Below are 27,989 nucleotides of genomic sequence, written 5' to 3'. Positions count from 1 at the left end.
GTGACAAGGTGCTTCAACAAAGTACTGAGTAAAGAGTCTGAATACTTATGTAAATGTGCTATCAGTTTATTTTTTATACATTTGCAAAAATGTAAAAAAAACAGTTTTTGCTTTGTCATTATGGAGTGTTGTGTGTACAGTCAATTGATGGTGGAAAAAAACAATATCATCCATTTTAGAATAAGGCTGTAAAGTAACAAAATGGGGGAAAAAAATCAAGGGGTATGAACACTTTCTGAATGCACTGTATATACAGACACATAATGATGATACTTACAGTAACAATGGTAATCAGAAGTGTCTGTATGTAGAGGAAGGGTTCTAGTAGAAACAACAGAGCCCCTGTCCAGATACAACCCCTAACTAGCCCCTTCCTATAGGCCCTGGTGGAGATCTGAGAGGATCGGACAGGTTTAAGCAATATGGTGATATTCCACCTATCAGAGGACAAGGTGGAGCTATCACTATATTGATTCATCCTATCAAGTCCTCTCAGAGCTCTACAAGTGTCTAGAGGGGAAGGGTTGTTTCCGGAAAGGAACAGACACATATTTACATAATAATAAATTATTATTCCAACTAGCAACAGACCAACCAACATCCCAGCCAGCAGAAGGGTTTACTAGTTAGCTACATACATGATTTCATAAATAATGTTTTAATCAACAAGATTCTCAGCTTTAAAAAAGAAAGTGCATTACACTCCATGACTCGGTCGTTCCATGGACATATGGGTCGGTGTTCACACCATTGTCATTATGACATCATCAATATGGGACAGAACAGTGGAATTCTTTAGATGGATGCACACAGTTGTCCAGACTCTGTAAATCATGATGTTTAAACAGTGAAGTAATAAAGAGACTCTCTGGCCACTACAGTTGAGTGTGACTGGCTACGTCCCAATACACCGGTTTATGTTTCCTCCTCTTCCTTTCCTACAGATCACTAGCTGGATTAAGTGGTTAGAACTGGTTCTGAATGTTAATAGCTATAGCCATATAGTCATAAACCTTTTAAAGTCCCTCATATCAGTTAATATTATATAAATATGGCCGGGACCTTTTCCTGACCAAGTGACCCGACTAGGAAAAACCTCCAGGTCTATATCTAAAGCCTGGACTTTTCCCTGGTCTGGTCATGTATGGCTTCTCCTAGAAGGAAAGAGTTATGAGGAAAGGAAGAGACACAGCCTGAGCCACAATGGCCTGGTGTGCCTGGGTCCTCCAGGCCCGCAGAGGGAGACATGACCATGGGCCCTGGTCAAAAGTAGTGCACTATATAGGGAATAGGGTGCCATTTCAAATACAGTCAGTCAACCTCAACAGGTATGGAACAAGCAGCCCTATGAAATCAAGAGTGGAGTGATTCTCATCAATAGTGTAAAAAAACATTATAGTAAAGATTATGTACACCTCACTAACTTTATATTAAATGATTACACTCAGTTCTCTAATCTCACACACACAGGTACGGGGGAAATGACCTGCGAACCGTTAACATTTCAAAACAGACATCAGGGGACAAACCTTAGTCATTCAGTCACACACACACACACACACACTTTCTCTCCCTCTGACACACATACACAGAACTTAGAGTGAAATAATCAGTACAATACGTAAATAAGCTAGGAGAATTGCTTTTCATGCTGTTTCAAAGTTACACAAGCTGTTAACACACATACAAACACAGAGGAAACCTGGATCATAGTGGGTTAAGGGAAGAACACTGAGGTTTGAGGGAAGAAGAAGCACCTGTTTGAATTCAATACAAATCTCAAGCACCACCCAGACTAGTGAAGAATCATTAGTAGGAATCAAATAGAAAGATTCAAAGTGTAGAAAGTGAGTGAACAAACCAGCGACACACTGCAGTTATCAAATGACTCTAGGTCAACAACCAATAACCCACTTCTGGTTTCCTATTCTGCTTCTCCCATGTTACTCCCAATACAACCACCAGTGTCCCCACCACCTACTCAATCACACACACACATACGAGAAGAAATGTATGAATTCACACACACACACACACACACACACACACACACACACACACACACACACACACACACACACACACACACACACACACACACACACACACACACACACACACACACACACACAAGCTGTTCATCCACTTCAGGTAGCAGTAGTAATCATCAACATTATCAGTTCCTAATAGTAATAATAAATAGTAATAGCGACAATAAACAGAACCAGTCAAAGTCTCAGTAATGTCACTGGTGTTGATGTTGTTGTTGGTCAGTCAGCCCACTAGGGGGAGCCCTTCCTAAGTCTGTGCCTCCGGTAGGGGCAGACCAGGAACGCAAGGTGTGCTCGGAGGAGCGATACCGTTCACCCCGCAACAAAGCAGTCCGTTGGTTGCTGTGACAGCTGAAGGGTCACTGATGCCCCCCCCGTTGAGGTTCCGGTAGGGTCGTCGGGGCGGAACGCGGCGAGGGGTCGGCACCCCCTTCAGGCACACGGATGGAAAGCTCAGACCAATCAGACAGCATCCCGGACAGGAAATTACCTCATCTTGTTCAGGGGCGGGGCCAGCAGGGGGGCCCGGGATTGCGGCACGGTAGCCACTAGCCCTCCAGCCAATCGGATGGCCGACGACCACCATCGCCGAGATGTTGTTGTTGTCCAGATGAGGGAGAGGAGGGAGGGAGGAAGGGGCATTGGAGACTGGGTGGCACCAGCCGTTAGGCTGCAGAAACAGGGAGGAAGAGGACGAGGCTGGGTGTAGTCTCCCTGGTGTAGGGACAGCGCCCTCTAATGTGTCAGGAGACCTGCTGCAGTCCATAGGCTCCCCCAGAGAAAAACCTTCCTCTTCTTCCTCTTCCAGAGGACCCAGAGACACCATGTCCAGAGGCAGCCCTGAATCATCTGACACGTCCTCCACCATCCCTCCCTTCTCCTTCCTCTTTTCATCCTCCACCATCCCTCCCTTCTCCTTCCTCCTTTCATCCTCCACCATCCCTCCCTTCTCCTTCCTCCTTTCATCCTTCACCATCCCACCCTTCTCCTTCCTCCTTTTATCCTCCACCTCCTCTACCCCCTCCTCTTCTTCCTCTTTCCCCAAGCGCTGCAGGTCGGGGTCCCGGAGGAGGGAGAGGGTTCGCCCCGGCTCGGGGGTACAGGGGAGGGACTGGCAGCGTCGGGGGGGCCCGCGGAGTAAGAGGTTTCCCCTGAGGGGGGGAGAGGCGCAGGCTTCAGGCTGCTGGGGAAGGGTGAAGGTCAGGGAGATGACAGACTTGCTCGGGGTGTCGTAGAGCTTGATGCGGCCCCCGTTCAGGTCCTGCCGCAGGGAGAAGGGGTTGACCCGGGCCGGGGTGCCGAGTGGGGGCGTCGTTTGGGGAAGCATTTCAGACTGGCTCCGTGACAACTGCTGGTCGCCGGGGCGACAAAGGGAACTCCGTCGTCGGTAGGGGCTGATGTGGACGGTGGCGGGTTTTGAGGAGAGACAATCGCCCAGAGGGATGGCTGTCTTCCTCTCCTCCTCTCCTCTCTCCATCCCCTCCAGCAAGACCACTATCTCAGAGAATGAGGGACGTATCTTTGCATTCATCTGAGAAAGAGGGAGAAACAGAGTGAGGGGACCAGGAAGAGTGTAAACAGTGCCTACTTTTTGGAATGTATGGTTGGTTTTAGGTTGTCAATCTGTGCATTTACAGTAAGTATGTACACAGAGTCATGGATGCATGCAGTTATTATGAAGTCAGTCAATCTGTCAGGCTGTCAGTCTGTCTGTAACTTACATTGCAGCAGAGGACTGCAAGGTTGAGGAATGGTGTTGGACAGTCACCAACCAGGTTCTCAAAGGCATCTACATCGAGGCCAAAGTCCTGCACACACAGAGGATCATCATCATCATCTTTTAATGTAGCCGACTAGCTGTCAATCACTTTGTCTGACTAGGTTTAAACAACATGTTGTAGTTTTCCATAATATCCACTAGATGGAGACATACACTGTGATAGAGTTCTACTCATTAAAGTGGAACTGACAGAATTTTAGCAACATGAAATCTCATTCAAATCTGTTCATATAGACCCCCCAGGAAGAAAATGACATAAAACATTTTTTTTTTTTAAATATGACAAGCGAGCACTTAGATATTGTCATTTTCACATTGTCATAAATTCTTAGAATATTTGGGAATTACACACTGTATACTAAGTAAGGCAATTGTGAAAATTCTATAGAGTGGAAAAGCAGCCTTGCGTTTGGACAATTAATAGGCACTAATTAATCGGCCATTCCGATTAATCGGTCGACCTCTAGTCGTTACAGTAGTGAAAACACTGTCAATTCCACTTTAAACCTCACATGCAGCTGGAACTGCTGCCCTGTACTGCAGTGATTTTCTGGGTCAAAGTGGAAAAAAGTGGTGTAGAAAGGGTTGGATTAAGGGTTTACACTGTCAGTTTGTTATGTGATAGTATTAAAGCCTTGATTTAGGGTTGTGTGATCGTGTAAAAAGGAAAAGCATTGGTTAACCGTGTGCCTGTCATACACTGTGGGGTTGTGTGTGTGTGTGTGTGTGTGTGTGTGTGTGTGTGTGTGTGTGTGTGTGTGTGTGTGTGTGTGTGTACCTCAGTGCGAGGTAGGAAGTCCGGATCAGCCTCTATCCGGGCGATGATCTCACACAGGATGATTCCATAGGCAAACACATCCACCTAGGGGTCAGAGTCAGCCAATCACATCTAATCAATAACATTTCACTTGAAATATTCACAATAATACACCTTGAAAGAGTCTGGTCATTTGCTAGCAACATGCATATTAGCAAGACCCACTAGACACATCCAGAATAACACAGCAGGGACATGGAACAGTTGTCCTTACAGATTGTTTTATAGCATAGTGTTATTGCATTATATTACTGTGTTTGCTTCGTCTAATTATGCACCCGGACCAGTGAGATAACAGCCAGGAAAAAGTTGACTACTGTCAAAGATTTGTATAACTTAACTAAGATAGACCACAGCCTGTCCTTTCCAATGGAAACAAATGAGCCATAGTGGGCAGAACAAGCAATGAGGTAGGCAGAGCCAAGCACGAGCTAGCGAGATCCCATTGGCTCGTTCTACCATGCATTTGCATATTTTCATTAGGTAACGCCTACTCTGTAGTGCACGTGTGCAATAACTCAATTCGCCTTTGCACTCCTTCTAAACAATACAACTCTGGCAACGGGTTACAAAGTTACAAAACTTTGTCCACTCTTTTCGTAACAGATTGCAGCTGTGGGAACAGAAAAGTATTGAGATCAAATGTTTCATCGATGAGTAAATTAGCAGAATGTCGGCCAAAATTCATCTTCTTCCACTGCCGTCCTCTGGGCTTCCTCTCATCACCATATTTGTTAGTGACTGGAAATGCCAACCGGATGCTTCACATTTATACATCCGGTGAAATATCTGTATCATTGTTCTATCTGTGCTTCTGTTAGTACCTTTTCATCATAGACCTCTCCTCTCAGCACCTCTGGGGCCATCCAGTAGGGGGAGCCCACCACGGCCAGAGGCTGCTTATCAGCCCCGTCACTGGAGGAGAGGAAAATAACACATTAATATAGAACACATTTATTTTTCAGGAGAGAAAAACAGAATAGAATGTACAACGCATTTAACTAACTCATCTAGACTGTTGGCTATATGTGCATTCCTGAGGGGAGTATGGGGAGACAGTCATATAGTCCTCCTGTAATCTGGAGGAATCTTCTCACAGCACTAACCTGTAGTCTGGAATCTTCTCACAGCACTAACCTGTAGTCTGGAATCTTCTCACAGCACTAACCTGTAGTCTGGAATCTTCTCACAGCACTAACCTGTAGTCTGGAATCTTCTCACAGCACTAACCTGTAGTCTGGAATCTTCTCACAGCACTAACCTGTAGTCTGGAATCTTCTCACAGCACTAACCTGTAGTCTGGAATCTTCTCACAGCACTAACCTGTAGTCTGGAAACTTCTCACAGCATTAACCTGTAGTCTGGAATCTTCTCACAGCACTAACCTGTAGTCTGGAATCTTCTCACACCACTAACCTGTAGTCTGGAATCTTCTCACACCACTAACCTGTAGTCTGGAATCTTCTCACAGCACTAACCTGTAGTCTGGAATCTTCTCACAGCACTAACCTGTAGTCTGGAATCTTCTCACAGCACTAACCTGTAGTCTGGAATCTTCTCACAGCACTAACCTGTAGTCTGGAATCTTCTCACAGCACTAACCTGTAGTCTGGAATCTTCTCACAGCACTAACCTGTAGTCTGGAGTCTTCTCACAGCATTAACCTGTAGTCTGGAATCTTCTCACAGCACTAACCTGTAGTCTGGAATCTTCACACAGCACTAACCTGTAGTCTGGAATCTTCTCACAGCACTAACCTGTAGTCTGGAATCTTCTCACAGCACTAACCTATAGTCTGGAATCTTCTCACTGCACTAACCTGTAGTCTGGAATCTTCTCACAGTACTAACCTGTAGTCTGGAATCTTCTCACAGCATTAACCTGTAGTCTGGAATCTTCTCACAGTACTAACCTGTAGTCTGGAATCTTCTCACAGCACTAACCTGTAGTCTGGAATCTTCTCACAGAACTAACCTGTAGTCTGGAATCTTCTCACAGTACTAACCTGTAGTCTGGAATCTTCTCACAGCACTAACCTGTAGTCTGGAATATTCTCACAGCACTAACCTGTAGTCTGGAATCTTCTCACAGCACTAACCTGTAGTCTGGAATCTTCTCACAGCTTTAACCTGTAGTCTGGAATCTTCTCACAGCACTAACCTGTAGTCTGGAATCTTCTCTGCCAGACCAAAGTCTCCCACTACTGCAGTGAACACACCATTCTCACAGCGCACCAGACAGTTCTATGAGAGAGAGAGGAGAGAGAGAGGGGAGAGAGGAGAGAGAGAGGGGAGAGAGGGCATATGAGTGTGTGTGAGAGTCAGTGAGAGATGAAATTAACAATTAATGCAAGATGAAGTGAAGGGAGGTGTTACTATGTGTCTGTCTGGTCCCCTGTATGCTTCTACCTCCTACCTTGGAGGTGAGGTCTCTGTGGAAGATGCCCTTGCTGTGGAGGTACTGCAGGCCGCAGGAGATGTCCTGAGACAGACCCATCCTCACTGACCACGACAGATACCTGTCACTGTCCAGCAGCTGCTCCAGGTTACCCCCGTTGATGTACTGTAGGTAACCATGACAACATCACACACACACAGTTCATGAGATTGAGTCCAGTCCAGACACACAGATTCTGTGCATGCCTACACATATTACATGATCATTAACCCTACACTAAATGGATGTGGTTCCTGAGACGTTAAACATTTCCATAGGCACTGTCATGATCTAGTATTCTGTAGAGACCTTAGCCTATGCTCTTTGCAGGCCTGTGTAGAATTTAATTTAAATGGAATGCAACCCTTATCTTCACTACTTTTTATGGCCCATGTATACAGCCTATTCTGTTACCATGGCCACTATTGTCTCTGGAAGATAAAATGCAAGGACTCCCTCAGAGAGACAGAATCAGGATGAGTTTACCTCAGTTAGAGCATGGAGTTGGCCCTCGTGTACACACACTCCCAGGAACCTGAGCAGAGGGAGAGGGAAAGCATTCAAAATACACTGAAAACATCAACAATATATCATCTATACAGCTAAAAACAACTATGTGATTTCAAACCTATTTGACAGAGGTTTCAATGATTCCAATAATGTCTTAAAATTTGAAGAGAGTTTGTGTGTGTTTGTCCTCTGTCTGATAATGGTTGCACCATTTTACTAGCTAGTTTTCTGCCTGTCCGTCTTTCCAGATTACATTTTTTTTTTTTTAATTGACACAAGTTGTGTCTTTTCCCTTGGGTGGTGCTGTTGAGAGTTGACGCAAGTTCTACCCACAGCAAAGGTAGGCTACTACAGACACAAAACAACCACAAAGATTATAATAACTAACCCCTTCCATCTGTGACAACAACACAGTGAAACTACTAAATGGTCTGAGCGATGGTGACAGGGCAGCTGTGCAATATGCACTGCACATAGCCAAGTGTGTACATTGTGCATGCAGTGTGTGTGTGTGTGTGTGTGTCTAGCTCTAGACATACCCGAGTATATTGGGGTGGCAGAGCCGGTTCATGAGCTGGACCTCCCTGAGCATGTTGGCCTTGTTGCTGGCCAGAGTGTTCATCTTTAGGGCCATCACCTGGCCTGTCATCCTGTGCTGCACCTGCAGGGGGAGACAGAGAGCAGCACTGCTTCAGAACACCATAGAGATTATTATTAAAATTAAAATATTTAACCTTTATTAAACTAGATAAGTCAGTTAAGAACAAATTCTTATTTACAATAGCGGCCTACACCGGCCAAACCCGGACGACGCTAGACCAACTGTGCACCGCCCTATGAGACTCCCAATCACGGACGGTTGTCATACAGCCTACATTCGAACCAGGGTGTCTGTAGTGACGCCTCAAGCACTGAGACCGCTGCGCCACTATTGAGCCCCTAGTGGCACAGCTTAGGGTTTGAGGAGGGCAAGCTGATCCTAGATCTGTGCTTAGGGTTTGAGGAGCGCAAGCTGAGATGGGGTGAAAGAGAGGACTGGGTGGTATTCACTAGAGACAACCATAGAGATGAGGTGAGAGAGAGGACTGGGTGGTATCACTAGAGACAACCATAGAGATGAGGTGAGAGAGAGGACTGGGTGGTATTCACTAGAGACAACCATAGAGATGAATGAGAGAGAGGACTGGTTGGTATTCACTAGAGACAACCATAGAGATGGTGAGAGAGAGGACTGGGTGGTATCACTACAGACAACCATAGAGATGAATGAGAGAGAGGACTGGTTGGTATTTACTAGAGACAACCATAGAGATGGTGAGAGAGAGGACTGGGTGGTATTCACTAGAGACAACCATAGAGATGGTGAGAGAGAGGACTGGGTGGTATTCACTAAAGACAACCATAGAGATGGTGAGAGAGAGGACTGGGTGGTATTCACTAGAGACAACCATAGAGATGAGGTGAGAGAGAGGACTGGGTGGTATTCACTAGAGACAACCATAGAGATGGTGAGAGAGAGGACTGGGTGGTATTCACTAGAGACAACCATAGAGATGGTGAGAGAGAGGACTGGGTGGTATTCACTAGAGACAACCATAGAGATGGTGAGAGAGAGGACTGGGTGGTATTCACTAGAGACAACCATAGAGATGGTGAGAGAGAGGACTGGGTGGTATTCACTAGAGACAACCATAGAGATGGTGAGAGAGAGGACTGGGTGGTATCACTAGAGACAACCATAGAGATGGTGAGAGAGAGGACTGGGTGGTATCACTAGAGACAACCATAGAGATGAGGTGAGAGAGAGGACTGGGTGGTATTCACTAGAGACAACCAAAGAGATGAGGTGAGAGAGAGGACTGGTTGGTATTCACTAGAGACAACCATAGAGATGGTGAGAGAGAGGACTGGGTGGTATCACTACAGACAACCATAGAGATGAGGTGAGAGAGAGGACTGGGTGGTATTCACTAGAGACAACCATAGAGATGGTGAGAGAGAGGACTGGGTGGTATTCACTAGAGACAACCATAGAGATGGTGAGAGAGAGGACTGGGTGGTATTCACTAGAGACAACCATAGAGATGGTGAGAGAGAGGACTGGGTGGTATTCACTAGAGACAACCATAGAGATGAGGTGAGAGAGAGGACTGGGTGGTATTCACTAGAGACAACCATAGAGATGGTGAGAGAGAGGACTGGGTGGTATTCACTAGAGACAACCATAGAGATGAATGAGAGAGAGGACTGGGTGGTATTCACTAGAGACAACCATAGAGATGGTGAGAGAGAGGACTGGGTGGTATTCACTAGAGACAACCATAGAGATGAATGAGAGAGAGGACTGGTTGGTATTCACTAGAGACAACCATAGAGATGAGGTGAGAGAGAGGACTGGGTGGTATTCACTAGAGACAACCGTAGAGATGAGGTGAGAGAGAGGACTGGGTGGTATTCACTAGAGACAACCATAGAGATGGTGAGCGAGAGGACTGGGTGGTATTCACTAGAGACAACCATAGAGATGAGGTGAGAGAGAGGACTGGGTGGTATTCACTAGAGACAACCATAGAGATGGTGAGAGAGAGGACTGGGTGGTATTCACTAGAGACAACCATATTTCACTAAAAACTAAATGGCAGAAAGTGGACCGAAACAGGGAGGGACTAACTTGAACTTGGCATTATGAACAGTATATGAATAGAAGGTGTGTACAGCAGTAGTTATATAGGATGAGTCTTGACTGGAATACCGTATATAAAGGGGGTAAAACAGTATGGAAACATTATCAAAGTGACAGATGTAAAGCCACCAGTGCAGTCTGTAAGGTGCAGGGTAGAGTACCGGGTGGTAGCCGGCTAGTAACAGTGACTAAAGTTCAGGGCAGGGTACTGGGCAGAGACCGGCTAGTGGAGATTATTTAACAGTCTGATGGCCTAGCTTTGAAGCACCTGTACTGTCTCCACCTTCTAGATGGAAGCGGGGTGAACAGGACGTGGCTCAGATGACTGAGGTCCTTGATGATGTTCATGGCCTTCCTGTGACACCGGTGCTGTAGATGTCCTGGAGGGCAGGCAGTGTGTCTTCTTCACCACGCTGTCTATGTGAAGGGACCATTTTTGTTATGTCTTTAAAATAAAAAAAATAAATGTAGTCTCTTTTTATTTTTCCTTTTTATTTTTTTTATTTTGTGGTATCCAAATTGGTAGTTAGTCTTGTCCCATTGCTGCAACTCCCGTACGGACTCGGGAGAGGCGAAGGTCGAGAGCCGTGTGTCCTCTGAAACACAACTCAGCTGCACTACTTCTTGACACAACACTCGCTTAACCTGGAGGCCAGCCGCACCAATGTGTCGGAGGAAACACTGTACACCTGGCGACCGTGTCAGTGTGCATTGCGCCCGGCAAGCCACACTAATCGCTAGTGCGCGATGGGGCAAGAACATCCCTGCCGGCCAAACCTTCCCCTAACCCGGGCGACGCTGGGCCAAATGGGTCTCCCGGTCGCGGTCGGCAACTACAGAGCCTGGACTCTAACCAGGATCTCTAGTGGCACAGTTAGCACTGTGATGCAGTGCCTTGGCCTCCCGAGTGGTGCGGTTGTCTAAGGGACCATTCTTAAGGCTGTCAGTGATGTGCACGCCGAGGATCTTGAAGCTTTTGACCCTCTCCACTGTGGCCCTGTCGATGTGGATGGGGGCCTGCTCACTCTGCTGTCTCCTGAAGTCCACGATCAGCATTTTGTTGATGTTGAGGGAGAGGCTATTTTCTTGGCACCACTCTGCCAGGGCTCTCATCTCCTCCCTGTAGGCTGTCTCATCATCGTTGGTAATCAGGCTTACCTCTGTAGTGTCGTCAGCAAACTTGATGATTGAGTTGAAGACTTGCATGGCCACACAGTCATAGGTGAACAGAGAGTATAGAAGGGGGCTGACCAAACACCCCTGTGTGGCCACCGTGTTGAGGATCAGCGTGGCAGAGGTGTTGTAGCCCACCTATACCACTTGGGGTCGGCCTGTCAGGAAGTCCAGGACTCAGTTGCACCGGGAGGGGCTGAGACCCAGGGCCCTCAGCTTAGTGATGAGCTTGGAGGGTACTATGGTATTCTTACATATGGTATTCTTACATACAGTTGAAGTCAGAAGTTTACATACACCTTAGCCAAATACATTTAATCTCAGTTTTTCACAATTCCTGACATTTAATCGTAGTAAAAATTCCCTGTCTTAGGTCAGTTTGGATCAACACTTTATTTTAAGAATGTGAAATGTCAGAATAATAGTAGAGAGAAATATTTATTTCAGCTTTTATATCTTTCATCACATTCCCAGTGGGTCAAAAGTTTACATACACTCAATTAGTATTTGTTAGCATTGCTTTTAAATTGTTTAACTTGGGTCAAACGTTTCAGGTAGCATTCCACAACCTTCCCACAATAAGTTGGGTGAAATTTAGCCCATTCCTCCTGAGAAAGGCCATTTTGCCACAACTTTGGAAGTATGCTTGGGGTAATTGTCCATTGCGAAGACCCATTTGCGACCAAGCTTTAACTTCCTGACTAATGTCTTGAGATGTTGCTTCAACATATCCACATCATTTTCTTTCCTCATGATGCTATTTTGTGTCCCTCCTGCAGCAAAGCACCCCCACAACATGATGCTGCCACCCCCGTGCTTCACGGTTGGGATGGTGTTCTTCGGCTTGCAAGCATCCCCCTTTTTCCTCCAAACATAACGATGGTCATTATGGCCAAATAGTTCAATTTTTGTTTCATCAGACCAGAGGACATTTCTCCAAAAAGTACGATCTTTGTCCCCATGTGCAGTTGCAAACCGTAGTCTGGCTTTTTTATGGCGGTTTTGGAACAGTGGCTTCTTCCTTGCTGAGCAGCCTTTCGGGTTATGTTGATATAGGACTCGTTTTACTGTGGATATAGATACTTGTGTACCTGTTTCCTTCAGCATCTTCACAAGGTCCTTTGCTGTTGTTCTTGGATTGATTTGCACTTTTCGCACCAAAGTACGTTATTCTCTAGGAGACAGAATGTGTCTCCTTCCTGAACGGTATGACGGCTACGTGGTCCCATGGTGTTTATACTTGCGTACTATTGTTTGTACAGATGAACGCGGTACCTTCAGGCATTTGGAAATTGCTCCCAAAGATGAGCCAGACTTGTGGAGGTCTACAATTTTTCTTCTGAGGTCTTGGCTGATTTCTTTATATTTTTCCATGATGTCAAGCAAAGAGGCACTGATTTTGAAGGTAGGCCTTGAAATACATCCACAGGCACACCTCCATTTGACTCAAATGATGTCAATTAGCCTATCAGAAGATTCTAAAGCCATTACATAATTTTCTGGAATTTTCCAAGCTGTTTAAAGGCACAGTCAACTTACTGAATGTAAACTTCTGACCCACTGGAATTGTGATACAGGGAATTATAAGTGAAATAATCTGTCTGTAAACAATTGTTGGAAAAATGACTTGTGTCATGCACAAAGTAGATGCCCTAACTGACTTGGAAAAACTATAGTTTGTTAACAACAAATTTGTGGAGTGGTTGAAAACCGAGTTTTAATGACTCCAACCTAAGTGTATTTAAACTTCCGACTTCAACTGTAGGTATTTCTCTTGTCCGGGTGGGATAGGAACACAAACCTGGAGTATGATGAAGTTGCTCCTTCCTATACAGATGTAAGATCAGTTTAGAATCCCCCCCCTTAATGGTCTAGAGAGTTTGAGGAGGGCAAGCTGATCCCAGATCTGTGCTTGGGGCAGGTTAAGGTTCTGGAAAATAGGATTGTGAATGGAAATTAATTTTAGGTCCCCATGAGGATAGAAGAACATATCGTGTGTGTATTTAATAGCCGCTCCGCACTAATAGGCTTTCTGTATTTCCCATCACCCCTCTTGATCTGCACAAATCCAGGGTACCGTCACTGTGACATCACAACATAGACAAGACAGTCTCAGCCTCTTAAAACAGACACAGGGACACACACACACTACAGTATACACACACCCTCCAAACACACACCCTTAAACACTTTCAAGCAAAACCACACCAGTCAACTCTTAAAATGTAAACTAATTGGTTGTGGGACTAAAACATTGGCTGTAAAACTATTTCCATTGCAAAGACCAATGCAAAACAGTGTCAGCTTTAGTATCATTGACCTGTATTCTAATCAATCAGGATCATGCAGGGTGAATGAGGCAAGAACAGGATGTTGACAAACTAATCAAATGATTGGTGAATATTAACTATTGATGGCATGAGCGTTGTGTCATTGATCGAGAGAGAGAGATGGGGATTAAATCTGGGGCCTAATGTAAATGAAGCCACTCCTGTGACGCATATGGCAAGTTGAGAATCAGGTCTAGTGAACAGAACCAGGTCTAGTGAACAGAACCAGGTCTAGTGAACAGAACCAGGTCTAGTGAACAGAATCAGGTCTAGTGAACAGAACCAGATCTAGTGAACAGAACCAGATCTAGTGAACAGAACCAGGTCTAGTGAACAGAACCAGGTCTAGTGAACAGAACCAGGTCTAGTGAACAGAACCAGGTCTAGTGAACAGAACCAGGTCTAGTGAACAGAATCAGTTATAGTGAACAGAATCAGGTCTAGTGAACAGCATCAGGTCTAGTGAACAGAACCAGTTATAGTGAACAGAACCAGGTCTAGTGAACAGAATCAGGTCTAGTGAACAGAATCAGGTCTAGTGAACAGCATTAAACATAGTATTCCTCCCCAATATCCCCCCATTCCAGTCCCTGCATAGTGCTCTACTTCCTGCTGAAAGAAGTCAACGACCACAAAATGCTAATCCACCAAGCCTGTTTCCACTGCCGCTTTCCAATTGAGCCTCAGGGAAAAACTAAAGGGACGCGGCTGACCAGCAAACCAACGTTGATTGGTTAAAATGAAGGTTAAGATAGGGTTAGGGGTTAAGTGTTTGGTTAAGGTTAGGAATAACATTCAGATGTTGGCTAGTTGGGCTGTCAATGGGGTGTTGGTCAGAGAAGTCCCTCTGTCTCTCTAGCATGCCTCAGTGGAGGGCGTAAACATTTGAACGAGCCAATCGTGTCAGCCTTGGTATATTTGAATTATATTGTCGTTGATGTCTGTTATCAGGAAGTTGCCCCACACTATGCATGAGGTCATAATATATATTTAACCTCTTAAATGTTTCATCTCCAAGTTCAGTTTTATGACTAACTGAATAAACACTTCCCACTCTGACAGCATGATGATAACACCCTTCAGAAGCAAAGTACAGCCTTCACATACTGGGAGGTGCGCACACACACACACATACACACACACACGCACAAACACACAGGCACAGACACGCACACAGGCACAAACACACACACACAGGCAAACACGCACACAGGCACAAACACACACAGGCACAAACACACACACAGGCACAAACACACACAGGCACAAACACACACAGGCAAACACACACACAGGCACAAACACACACAGGCACAAACACACACAGGCACACGCACAAACACACACAGGCACAAACACACACACACAGGCAAACACGCACACAGGCACAAACACACACAGGCAAACACACACACAGGCACAAACACACACAGGCACAAACACACACAGGCACAAACACACACAGGCACACGCACAAACACACACAGGCACAAACACACACACGCACAAACACACACACGCACAAACACACACACGCACAAACACACACAGGCACAAACACACACACGCACAAACACACACAGGCACAAACACACACAGGCACAAACACACACACGCACAAACACACACAGGCACAAACACATGCGCACACGCACAAACATACACGTGTACAACATAAACACCCCAAGTTCCACCCATAGGGGATGTGACTAACTTATAGAGGAAGGAAATCAAGGCTCTTATCCAAGACAAACTGAAGTGTGCAAACAAATGAAAGGTTGGACTGTATTTGCAGACCCACCTAACTAGAGAGAGAGAGAGAGAGAGAGAGAGGTTCAGACCCACCTAACTAGAGAGAGAGAGAGAGAGAGAGAGAATAAACACTGGAGCTCAGGGATCTAATGCTTTTAATGCATAGTCATTTGACTGTTCTGCAGGCCTATATCAGCCTACGCAGATTTGTACATTGATGTTGTGTATCAGTAATGTACTGTATCTTGGCCCAGTGAACACATTGATGTTGTGTATCAGTAATGTACTGTACCTTGGCCCAGTGAACACATTGATGTTGTGTATCAGTAATGTACTGTACCTTGGCCCAGTGAACACATTGATGTTGTGTATCAGTAATGTACTGTATCTTGGCCCAGTGAACACATTGATGTTGTGTATCAGTAATGTACTGTACCTTGGCCCAGTGAACACATTGATGTTGTGTATCAGTAATGTACTGTATCTTGGCCCAGTGAACACATTGATGTTGTGTATCAGTAATGTACTGTACCTTGGCCCAGTGAACACATTGATGTTGTGTATCAGTAATGTAATGTATCTTGGCCCAGTGAACACATTGATGTTGTGTATCAGTAATGTACTGTATCTTGGCCCAGTGAACACATTGATGTTGTGTATCAGTAATGTACTGTATCTTGGCCCAGTGAACACATTGATGTTGTGTATCAGTAATGTACTGTACCTTGGCCCAGTGAACACATTGATGTTGTGTATCAGTAATGTACTGTACCTTGGCCCAGTGAACACATTGATGTTGTGTATCAGTAATGTACTGTACCTTGGCCCAGTGAACACATTGATGTTGTGTATCAGTAATGTACTGTATCTTGGCCCAGTGAACACATTGATGTTGTGTATCAGTAATGTACTGTATCTTGGCCCAGTGAACACATTGATGTTGTGTATCAGTAATGTACTGTACCTTGGCCCAGTGAACACATTGATGTTGTGTATCAGTAATGTACTGTACCTTGGCCCAGTGAACACATTGATGTTGTGTATCAGTAATGTACTGTATCTTGGCCCAGTGAACACATTGATGTTGTGTATCAGTAATGTACTGTATCTTGGCCCAGTGAACACATTGATGTTGTGTATCAGTAATGTACTGTATCTTGGCCCAGTGAACACATTGATGTTGTGTATCAGTAATGTACTGTATCTTGGCCCAGTGAACACATTGATGTTGTGTATCAGTAATGTACTCTACCTTGGCCCAGTGAACACATTGATGTTGTGTATCAGTAATGTACTGTATCTTGGCCCAGTGAACACATTGATGTTGTGTATCAGTAATGTACTGTACCTTGGCCCAGTGAACACATTGATGTTGTGTATCAGTAATGTACTGTATCTTGGCCCAGTGAACACATTGATGTTGTGTATCAGTAATGTACTGTACCTTGGCCCAGTGAACACATTGATGTTGTGTATCAGTAATGTACTGTACCTTGGCCCAGTGAACACATTGATGTTGTGTATCAGTAATGTACTGTACCTTGGCCCAGTGAACACATTGATGTTGTGTATCAGTAATGTACTGTATCTTGGCCCAGTGAACACATTGATGTTGTGTATCAGTAATGTACTGTACCTTGGCCCAGTGAACACATTGATGTTGTGTATCAGTAATGTACTGTATCTTGGCCCAGTGAACACATTGATGTTGTGTATCAGTAATGTACTGTACCTTGGCCCAGTGAACACATTGATGTTGTGTATCAGTAATGTACTGTACCTTGGCCCAGTGAACACATTGATGTTGTGTATCAGTAATGTACTGTATCTTGGCCCAGTGAACACATTGATGTTGTGTATCAGTAATGTACTGTATCTTGGCCCAGTGAACACATTGATGTTGTGTATCAGTAATGTACTGTACCTTGGCCCAGTGAACACATTGATGTTGTGTATCAGTAATGTACTGTACCTTGGCCCAGTGAACACATTGATGTTGTGTATCAGTAATGTACTGTACCTTGGCCCAGTGAACACATTGATGTTGTGTATCAGTAATGTACTGTACCTTGGCCCAGTGAACACATTGATGTTGTGTATCAGTAATGTACTGTATCTTGGCCCAGTGAACACATTGATGTTGTGTATCAGTAATGTAATGTATCTTGGCCCAGTGAACACATTGATGTTGTGTATCAGTAATGTACTGTACCTTGGCCCAGTGAACACATTGATGTTGTGTATCAGTAATGTACTGTATCTTGGCCCAGTGAACACATTGATGTTGTGTATCAGTAATGTACTGTATCTTGGCCCAGTGAACACATTGATGTTGTGTATCAGTAATGTACTGTACCTTGGCCCAGTGAACACATTGATGTTGTGTATCAGTAATGTACTGTACCTTGGCCCAGTGAACACATTGATGTTGTGTATCAGTAATGTACTGTATCTTGGCCCAGTGAACACATTGATGTTGTGTATCAGTAATGTACTGTATCTTGGCCCAGTGAACACATTGATGTTGTGTATCAGTAATGTACTGTATCTTGGCCCAGTGAACACATTGATGTTGTGTATCAGTAATGTACTGTACCTTGGCCCAGTGAACACATTGATGTTGTGTATCAGTAATGTACTGTATCTTGGCCCAGTGAACACATTGATGTTGTGTATCAGTAATGTACTGTATCTTGGCCCAGTGAACACATTGATGTTGTGTATCAGTAATGTAATGTATCTTGGCCCAGTGAACACATTGATGTTGTGTATCAGTAATGTACTGTATCTTGGCCCAGTGAACACATTGATGTTGTGTATCAGTAATGTACTGTATCTTGGCCCAGTGAACACATTGATGTTGTGTATCAGTAATGTACTGTATCTTGGCCCAGTGAACACATTGATGTTGTGTATCAGTAATGTACTGTATCTTGGCCCAGTGAACACATTGATGTTGTGTATCAGTAATGTAATGTATCTTGGCCCAGTGAACACATTGATGTTGTGTATCAGTAATGTACTGTATCTTGGCCCAGTGAACACATTGATGTTGTGTATCAGTAATGTACTATATCTTGGCCCAGTGAACACATTGATGTTGTGTATCAGTAATGTAATGTATCTTGGCCCAGTGAACACATTGATGTTGTGTATCAGTAATGTAATGTATCTTGGCCCAGTGAACACATTGATGTTGTGTATCAGTAATGTAATGTATCTTGGCCCAGTGAACACATTGATGTTGTGTATCAGTAATGTAATGTATCTTGGCCCAGTGAACACATTGATGTTGTGTATCAGTTATGTAATGTATCTTGGCCCAGTGAACACATTGATGTTGTGTATCAGTTATGTAATGTATCTTGGCCCAGTGAACACTAGAGGTCGACCGATTAATCAGAACGGCCGATTAATTAGCGCCGATTTCAAGTTTTCATAACAATCGGAAATCAGTATTTTTGGACACCGATTTGGCCTTTTTTTTTTTACATCTTTATTTAACGAGGCAAGTCAGTTAAGAACACATTCTTATTTTCAATGACGGCCTAGGAACGGTGGGTTAACTGCCTTGTTCAGGGGCAGAACGACAGATTTTTACCTTGTCAGCTCAGGGATTCAATCTTGCAACCTTCCAGTTAACTAGTCCAACACTCTAACCACCTGCCTCTCTTTGCACTCCACGAGGAGCCTGCCTGTTACGCGATTGCAGTAAGAAGCCAAGGTAAGTCGCTAGCTAGCATTAAACGTATCTTATAAAAAACAATCAATCAATCATAATCACTAGTTAACTACACATGGTTGATGATATTACTAGTTTATCTAGCGTGTCCTGCGTTGCATATAATCGATGCGGTGCGCATTTGCGAAAAAGGACTGTCGTTGCTCCAACGTGTACCTAACCATAAACATCAATGCCTTTCTTAAAATCAATACACAGAAGTATATATTTTTAAACCTGTATATTTAGCTAAAAGAAATCCAGGTTAGCAGGCAATATTAACCAGGTGAAATTGTGTCACTTCTCTTGCGTTCATTGCACGCAGAGTCAGGGTATATGCAACAGTTTGGGGCGCCTGGCTCGTTGCGAACTAATTTGCCATAATTTTACGTAATTATGACATAACATTGAAGGTTGTACAATGTAACAGGAATATTTAGATTTAGGGATGCCAACGTTAGATAAAATACCGAACAGTTCCGTATTTCAATGAAATAATAAACGTTTTGTTTTCGAAATGATAGTTTCCGGATTCGACCATATTAATGACCAAAGGCTCGTATTTCTGTGTGTTATTATGTTATAATTAAGTCTATGATTTGATATTTGATAGAGCAGTCTGACTGAGCGATGGTAGGCAGCAGCAGGCTCGTAAGCATTCATTCAAACAGCACTTTCGTGCGTTTTGCCAGCAGCTCTTCGCTGTGCTTCAAGCATTGCGCTGTTTATGACTTCAAGCCTATCAACTCCCGAGATTAGGCTGGTGTAACCGATATGAAATGGCTAGCTAGTTAGCGAGGTGCGCGCTAATAGCGTTTCAAACGTCACTCACTCTGAGACTTGGAGTAGTTGTTCCCCTTGCTCTGCATGGGTAACGCTGCTTCGAGGGTGGCTGTTGTCGATGTGTTCCTGGTTCGAGCCCAGGTAGGGGCGAGGAGAGGGACGGAAGCTATACTGTTACACTAGCAATACTAAAGTGCCTATAAGAACATCCAATAGTCAAAGGCATATGAAATACAAATGGTATAGAAAGAGATAGTCCTATAAATACTATAACTACAACCTAAAACCTCTTACCTTGGAATATTGAAGTCTCATGTTAAAAGGAACCACCAGCTTTCATATGTTCTCATGTTCTGAGCAAGGAACTTAAACGTTAGCTTTCTTACATGGCACATATTGCACTTTTACTTTCTTCTCCAACACTTTGTTCTTGCATTATTTAAACCAAATTGAACATGTTTCATTATTTATTTAAGGCTAAATTGATTTTTATTGATGTATTATATTAGGTTAAAATAAGTGTTCATTCAGTATTGTTGTAATTGTCATTATTACAAATACATTTTTTTAATTATTAAATATATATATATATATATATATATATATATTTTTTTTTTTTTTAAATCGGCATCGAGTTTTTGGTCCTCCAATAATCAGTATCTGTATCGGCTTTGAAAAATCATAAATCGGTCGACCTCTAGTGAACACGTTGACTGTCATGTTAATAGTCTGTGGTGGTGGTGGGAGACGTAACGACATGGGCATTTATACAGCAGTCACTGACCTTGAGGTTTGAAAACAAACACACACAAGTCCCCACACACTGATGTTCTCACCATCACACCTTCAGTTCACAGTGAAGTTGTTATAGTTTAAATTGAAGATGCACACACTGTAAACACACACACAGAAACACACACAGAAACACACACCGTAAACACACACACAGAAACACACACCATAAACACACACCATAAACACACACACAGGCTGTGAGGGCCTGAGAGGTAATCAGCTTAGTGTGAGCAGTGGGCCCGACCTGTTCTCCTGTAATCACACTGAGACACACACCTCTCTGGCTGGGCAGGGGCACAGTACCACTGAGACACACACCTCTCTGGCAGGGCAGGGCACAGTACCACTGAGACACACCTCTCTGGCAGGGGCACAGTACCACTGAGACACACACCTCTCTGTCAGGGCAGGGGCACAGTACCACTGAGACACACCTCTCTGGCAGGGCAGGGCACAGTACCACTGAGACACACACCTCTCTGACAGGGCAGGGCACAGTACCACTGAGACACACCTCTCTGGCAGGGGCACAGTACCACTGGCAGGGGCACAGTACCACTGAGACACACACCTCTCTGGCAGGGCAGGGGCACAGTACCACTGAGACACACACCTCTCTGGCAGGGGCACAGTACCACTGAGACACACACCTCTCTGGCAGGGGCACAGTACCACTGAGACACACACCTCTCTGGCAGGGCAGGGGCACAGTACCACTGAGACACACCTCTCTGGCAGGGCAGGGCACAGTACCACTGAGACACACACCTCTCTGACAGGGCAGGGCACAGTACCACTGAGACACACCTCTCTGGCAGGGGCACAGTACCACTGGCAGGGGCACAGTACCACTGAGACACACACCTCTCTGGCAGGGCAGGGGCACAGTACCACTGAGACACACACCTCTCTGGCAGGGGCACAGTACCACTGAGACACACACCTCTCTGGCAGGGCAGGGGCACAGTACCACTGAGACACATACCTCTCTGGCAGGGGCACAGTACCACTGAGACACACACCTCTCTGGCAGGGCAGGGGCACAGTACCACTGAGACACACACCTCTCTGGCAGGGGCACAGTACCACTGAGAGACACACCTCTCTGGCAGGGCAGGGGCACAGTACCACTGAGACACACACCTCCCTGGCAGGGCAGGGGCACAGTACCACTGAGACACACACCTCTCTGGCAGGGCAGGGGCACAGTACCACTGAGACACACACCTCTCTGGCAGGGCAGGGGCACAGTACCACTGAGACACACACCTCTCTGGCAGGGGCACAGTACCACTGAGACACATACCTCTCTGGCAGGGGCACAGTACCACTGAGACACATACCTCTCTGGCAGGGCAGGGCACAGTACCACTGAGACACACACCTCTCTGGCAGGGCAGGGCACAGTACCACTGAGACACACACCTCTCTGGCAGGGCAGGGGCACAGTACCACTGAGACACACACCTCTCTGGCAGGGGCACAGTGCCACTGAGACACACACCTCTCTGGCAGGGCAGGGGCACAGTACCACTGAGACACACACCTCTCTGGCAGGGCAGGGGCACAGTGCCACTGAGACACACACCTCTCTGGCAGGGGCACAGTGCCACTGAGACACACACCTCCCTGGCAGGGCAGGGGCACAGTACCACTGAGACACACACCTCCCTGGCAGGGCAGGGGCACAGTACGACTGAGAGACACACCTCCCTGGCAGGGCAGGGGCACAGTACGACTGAGAGACACACCTCTCTGGCAGGGCAGGGGCACAGTACCACTGAGACACACACCTCTCTGGCAGGGCAGGGCACAGTACCACTGAGACACACACCTCTCTGGCAGGGCAGGGGCACAGTACCACTGAGACACACACCTCTCTGGCAGGGCAGGGGCACAGTACCACTGAGACACACACCTCTCTGGCAGGGGCACAGTACCACTGAGACACACACCTCTCTGGCAGGGCAGGGGCACAGTACCACTGAGACACACACCTCTCTGGCAGGGCAGGGACACAGTACCACTGAGACACACACCTCTCTGGCAGGGCAGGGGCACAGTACCACTGAGACACACACCTCCCTAGCAGGGCAGGGGCACAGTGCCACTGAGACACACACCTCCCTGGCAGGGCAGGGGCACAGTGCCACTGAGACACACACCTCTCTGGCAGGGGCACAGTACCACTGAGACACACACCTCTCTGGCAGGGGCACAGTACCACTGAGACACACACCTCTCTGGCAGGGCAGGGGCACAGTGCCACTGAGACACACACCTCTCTGGCAGGGCAGGGGCACAGTACCACTGAGACACACACCTCTATGGCAGGGCAGGGGCACAGTACCACTGAGACACACACCTCTCTGGCAGGGGCACAGTGCCACTGAGACACACACCTCTCTGGCAGGGGCACAGTACCACTGAGACACATACCTCTCTGGCAGGGGCACAGTACCACTGAGACACATACCTCTCTGGCAGGGCAGGGCACAGTACCACTGAGACACACACCTCTCTGGCAGGGCAGGGCACAGTACCACTGAGACACACACCTCTCTGGCAGGGCAGGGGCACAGTACCACTGAGACACACACCTCTCTGGCAGGGGCACAGTGCCACTGAGACACACACCTCTCTGGCAGGGGCACAGTGCCACTGAGACACACACCTCTCTGGCAGGGCAGGGGCACAGTGCCACTGAGACACACACCTCTCTGGCAGGGGCACAGTACCACTGAGACACACACCTCTCTGGCAGGGCAGGGGCACAGTACCACTGAGACACACACCTCTCTGGCAGGGGCACAGTGCCACTGAGACACACACCTCTCTGGCAGGGGCACAGTGCCACTGAGACACACACCTCTCTGGCAGGGCAGGGGCACAGTGCCACTGAGACACACACCTCTCTGGCAGGGGCACAGTACCACTGAGACACACACCTCCCTGGCAGGGCAGGGGCACAGTACCACTGAGACACACACCTCCCTGGCAGGGCAGGGGCACAGTGCCACTGAGACACACACCTCCCTGGCAGGGCAGGGGCACAGTACCACTGAGACACACACCTCCCTGGCAGGGCAGGGGCACAGTACGACTGAGAGACACACCTCCCTGGCAGGGCAGGGGCACAGTACGACTGAGAGACACACCTCTCTGGCAGGGCAGGGGCACAGTACCACTGAGACACACACCTCTCTGGCAGGGCAGGGCACAGTACCACTGAGACACACACCTCTCTGGCAGGGCAGGGGCACAGTACCACTGAGACACACACCTCTCTGGCAGGGGCACAGTACCACTGAGACACACACCTCTCTGGCAGGGCAGGGGCACAGTACCACTGAGACACACACCTCTCTGGCAGGGCAGGGACACAGTACCACTGAGACACACACCTCTCTGGCAGGGCAGGGGCACAGTACCACTGAGACACACACCTCCCTAGCAGGGCAGGGGCACAGTGCCACTGAGACACACACCTCCCTGGCAGGGCAGGGGCACAGTGCCACTGAGACACACACCTCTCTGGCAGGGGCACAGTACCACTGAGACACACACCTCTCTGGCAGGGGCACAGTACCACTGAGACACACACCTCTCTGGCAGGGCAGGGGCACAGTGCCACTGAGACACACACCTCTCTGGCAGGGCAGGGGCACAGTACCACTGAGACACACACCTCTATGGCAGGGCAGGGGCACAGTACCACTGAGACACACACCTCTCTGGCAGGGGCACAGTGCCACTGAGACACACACCTCTCTGGCAGGGGCACAGTGCCACTGAGACACACACCTCTCTGGCAGGGCAGGGGCACAGTACCACTGAGACACACACCTCTCTGGCAGGGCAGGGGCACAGTACCACTGAGACACACACCTCTCTGGCAGGGCAGGGGCACACCTCTTCCACCATGTCGAAACCTTTTGTTAGTGTATACTGAACCGGTCACTAAGAATTAGGCTAGATCCCTGCCCAACAATTGCCTAAAGAGAGTAACCTTACTCCTTATAGTCCAAGGACCTTACATGTTCTGTTTAGAGGTGAATTGGCTCTGTCAGCCAAAACAGCCAAATAATCCATCTAAACATGAATCCATTCTCAGTTGTGATACAGTTCTAGAAACGTGAAGCTCTCTACTTTCATTTCACATCAACATTACTTCACAAATGCAAAATACACACTTACTGTACACTGTTTTTAACACAGTTGCAGCCGACAGTATTTTTCAGTGACACGTTTGTGGCGTCTGTTTTTCATTTACACAGGTGTTCAGAGACACAGACAGCTAATTAGCACAGGCAGTGCTCTCAGTCTTCTGTCTGTTTTCGGTAAACAAGATATGGAGATATGTCCGTGTGGGAACCCTAACCGAATAAAATGTAACTTTTTTAGCATAGAAATGTGAGTTATAGATTTGTCATCACATTGAGCGCAAGTCTAAAAAGCGGTAGATCTGTTCTATGTGTGCTATTTCTATGCTTCCCGTTCTTAAGTTTCGCTTTTGCATCTTTTACTTTCGGTTTTGAACACCAACTTCAAAACAGCTGAATATACAATATTTTTGGTTATTGAAAAGATATTTCAAAGCGGTTTAGATGGTACAATGATTCTCTATCCTCGAGTGCTTTAATGTTCAGACCGAGCGGCCCGGCTCTTAACAAAACTCCCCCTACTGAAGATGCCTTCCTCCAATTACTTATGTGTAATGTAATGAAACGGAGAGTCATGAGCAAGGGTTAGCTAGATCCTAGCAGCTGTACTAATGATATGTGTAATGTAATGAAACTGAGAGTCATGAGCAAGAGCCTGCTAGATCCTAGCAGCTGTATTAATGAGATGTGTAATGTAATGAAACGGAGAGTCATGAACAAGGGTTAGCTAGATCCTAGCAGCTGTACTAATGATATGTGTAATGTAATGAAACGGAGAGTCATGAGCAAGAGCCTGCTAGATCCTAGCAGCTGTACTAATGAGACGTGTCTCTCAGGGGGGTCATAGGGTGCTCTGTCATCTATACTGAGAATAACAAGGTTGTGATGTCTGCCGTCTACAGTCCTACACATATTTTCCTGTGTGTGACCTATAGACCTGTATATTATGATGAACCTTCTGTAGAAAGCTGGACTTGAGGAGGTGATGCCCTTGGTCAAAGGATGGGCACACTACTACTTCCTGTGCCATCAAGGTTCAGACCTCATGGATCATGGCAGATGTAGTAGTATGCTGCATATATATACAAGGAGGCTACACATAGTTTTTTAAGCATTTCAATATAATATTATACAGTGGTGAATTAATTGGTTTTGTTAATAACTTGCATTGAAGACTCACCTTGAACACCTCTGAAAAGAACCCTGACCCGATCTTCTCACATACGAAGTCATCGATGCGCGCCAGGCTGGAAACGGCGCTCCGCAGTGCCCGGTACGACGAGGGCCTGATCCGATTGGGCGCGTGAATACCGTGCAGCAGGGGCTCGGCAGCAACCTCCGCGTCGCTACTTTCTTCGTGCTCCATCACAGCGGCGCTTTCAGAGAGAGACACGTGCACGTTTAAACCGCAGTCCGGCATCCACGCGCGGTTCCCATCGCCCCGGAATGACAAATGTCCTCCCTCGTGCGAGGGGATTAATTGGTTGTTGAAACCCGGGTAGAGACCCCGTGTCGGCTGTTAAGGTCCTGATAAATCAATCGGGAAAATGAATAGGCGTTCCCTTCTCATCACTAGATCAGCATCACCTCTTGTCTCCCTCTCTTTCTACTCATTCAGTCCTCATGCGGAATCCAGCGTTCGGTGCGTGAGGAGGCTTGGTTCACTGCGTCATCCCGTTAACGGGTGATACAGGCACTGAACGGTACGGTCCTCGCTGCTGACGGTGGAGGAGGGAGGCGGAGGTGCATGCAGCCGGTTCCTTCTCCTATAGCCAGCCTATCACAATGTCTCAGTCGATGCAGGCTCGTCCTAGCGGCGATGGAACCTATTGCTGCATGCAGAAAGACCACAGCTGTCACTGTCAGGGAGAGAAGGGAGAGAAGTCGTTTAAGAACAGCCTATTATAGTTTATAGTTCATGCAGGTCAAAGGGAAAACCTTCAACTATAGTCAGCCATTCCCCCTCTTGTTAATGTTTCTAATCTTTCAGCACCACCTCATTGCACTAGTTTATTCTGAATCTGATCGGCTACAATGAATCAACACTAGCTACATTGTAGCCCTATCATTAATCCCGATCCCACCGGGTGTTTATAGGATCCAATGTTGCTGTCGCTGTAGCAGACGGCCGCTACTAAAGCACCTTGTGTGGCGATAAGCCCTCAGCTACTCGCTCCTCTCCGCTTGGCAAATAGAGCTGGTGAATTAAGCTGACTGACATAAACAGCGAAAATAGAAATTGCTGCAAGACAGATCATCAAAACAACACGAGCTTGATTGTACTTTCCATCAGACACTGTAGTGTTAATAATGGAAGAGCTCGCTCAGAATACAACCGTAAATTCATTACCGGGGGATTTCTGCCTGGACGATTGCTATAATGGCCGAATAAGCCGGATATCCAACGGTTTACCTTTTTTAGCAAAGCAGTATCGGATGATGTAGGAATTGTGTTGGCTTCTCGGTCAAAACAGTCACAATAAAATAATCGATCGTTACAATAACTGCAGATGGTCTATCGACGGTAAATCTACCGTGGATTTAGATCCGTTTCTTGGTCTGATTCCCGGTGCCGTCGATCTCTCCACCATAATAATAATGTTCTCTTGAAGCGCTTCTGAACGAGCTCTCTGATTGGACGAGACACGAGGCGGGGCCTGAGAGAAAATAACGTGAAGCGGAAGTGTCACTGCAATGACACTTTTTTTCTCTCTAATATTGTATTATTCTGTTACACTGTGCCGCTGATGCTTTTACTGTACACGCTGGAACTTGAAGCAATGGTGCCCCTCGCTGAAAACCCTGATGATGAGCTCAAACTACTGCAGATATTCAAACATATGGTCAGGTTAAAGAATATGGAAATAAATATGTTTCTTAGCAAATTCATACTCTTTTGACATTAAAGCAAGTAGCAGAATTGGCAAGCTCATTTGAATAAACATATTTTATTGCATATTTAACTGTTGTGATGTCAGTGGACATTATCCATTCA

At 46.4% G+C, this 27,989-nt stretch overlaps 1 protein-coding gene across 1 annotated transcript; it reads right to left on the bottom strand.

Moving 5' to 3' along the window:
• Positions 1–56: 56 nt before the first annotated feature.
• Positions 57–27,573, bottom strand: LOC120034780 (dual specificity testis-specific protein kinase 1-like). Its single transcript, XM_038981385.1, has 10 exons — positions 27,408–27,573; positions 26,175–26,853; positions 8,134–8,255; positions 7,571–7,619; positions 7,064–7,210; positions 6,809–6,891; positions 5,473–5,563; positions 4,610–4,693; positions 3,773–3,859; positions 57–3,582 (listed from the first exon to the last, which is right to left on the bottom strand). The coding sequence occupies exons 2-10, from the start codon at positions 26,412–26,414 to the stop codon at positions 2,299–2,301; spliced, it is 2,187 nt and encodes a 728-aa protein (XP_038837313.1). The 5' UTR covers positions 26,415–26,853; positions 27,408–27,573; the 3' UTR covers positions 57–2,298.
• Between the last annotated feature and the right edge of the window lie 416 nt (positions 27,574–27,989).

Source organism: Salvelinus namaycush, chromosome 42, assembly GCF_016432855.1.
Source record: "Salvelinus namaycush isolate Seneca chromosome 42, SaNama_1.0, whole genome shotgun sequence".
NCBI lineage: Eukaryota > Metazoa > Chordata > Actinopteri > Salmoniformes > Salmonidae > Salvelinus > Salvelinus namaycush.
The sequence above is the reverse complement of the archived record's forward strand: the minus strand, read 5'-3'. Positions and strand labels throughout refer to the sequence as shown.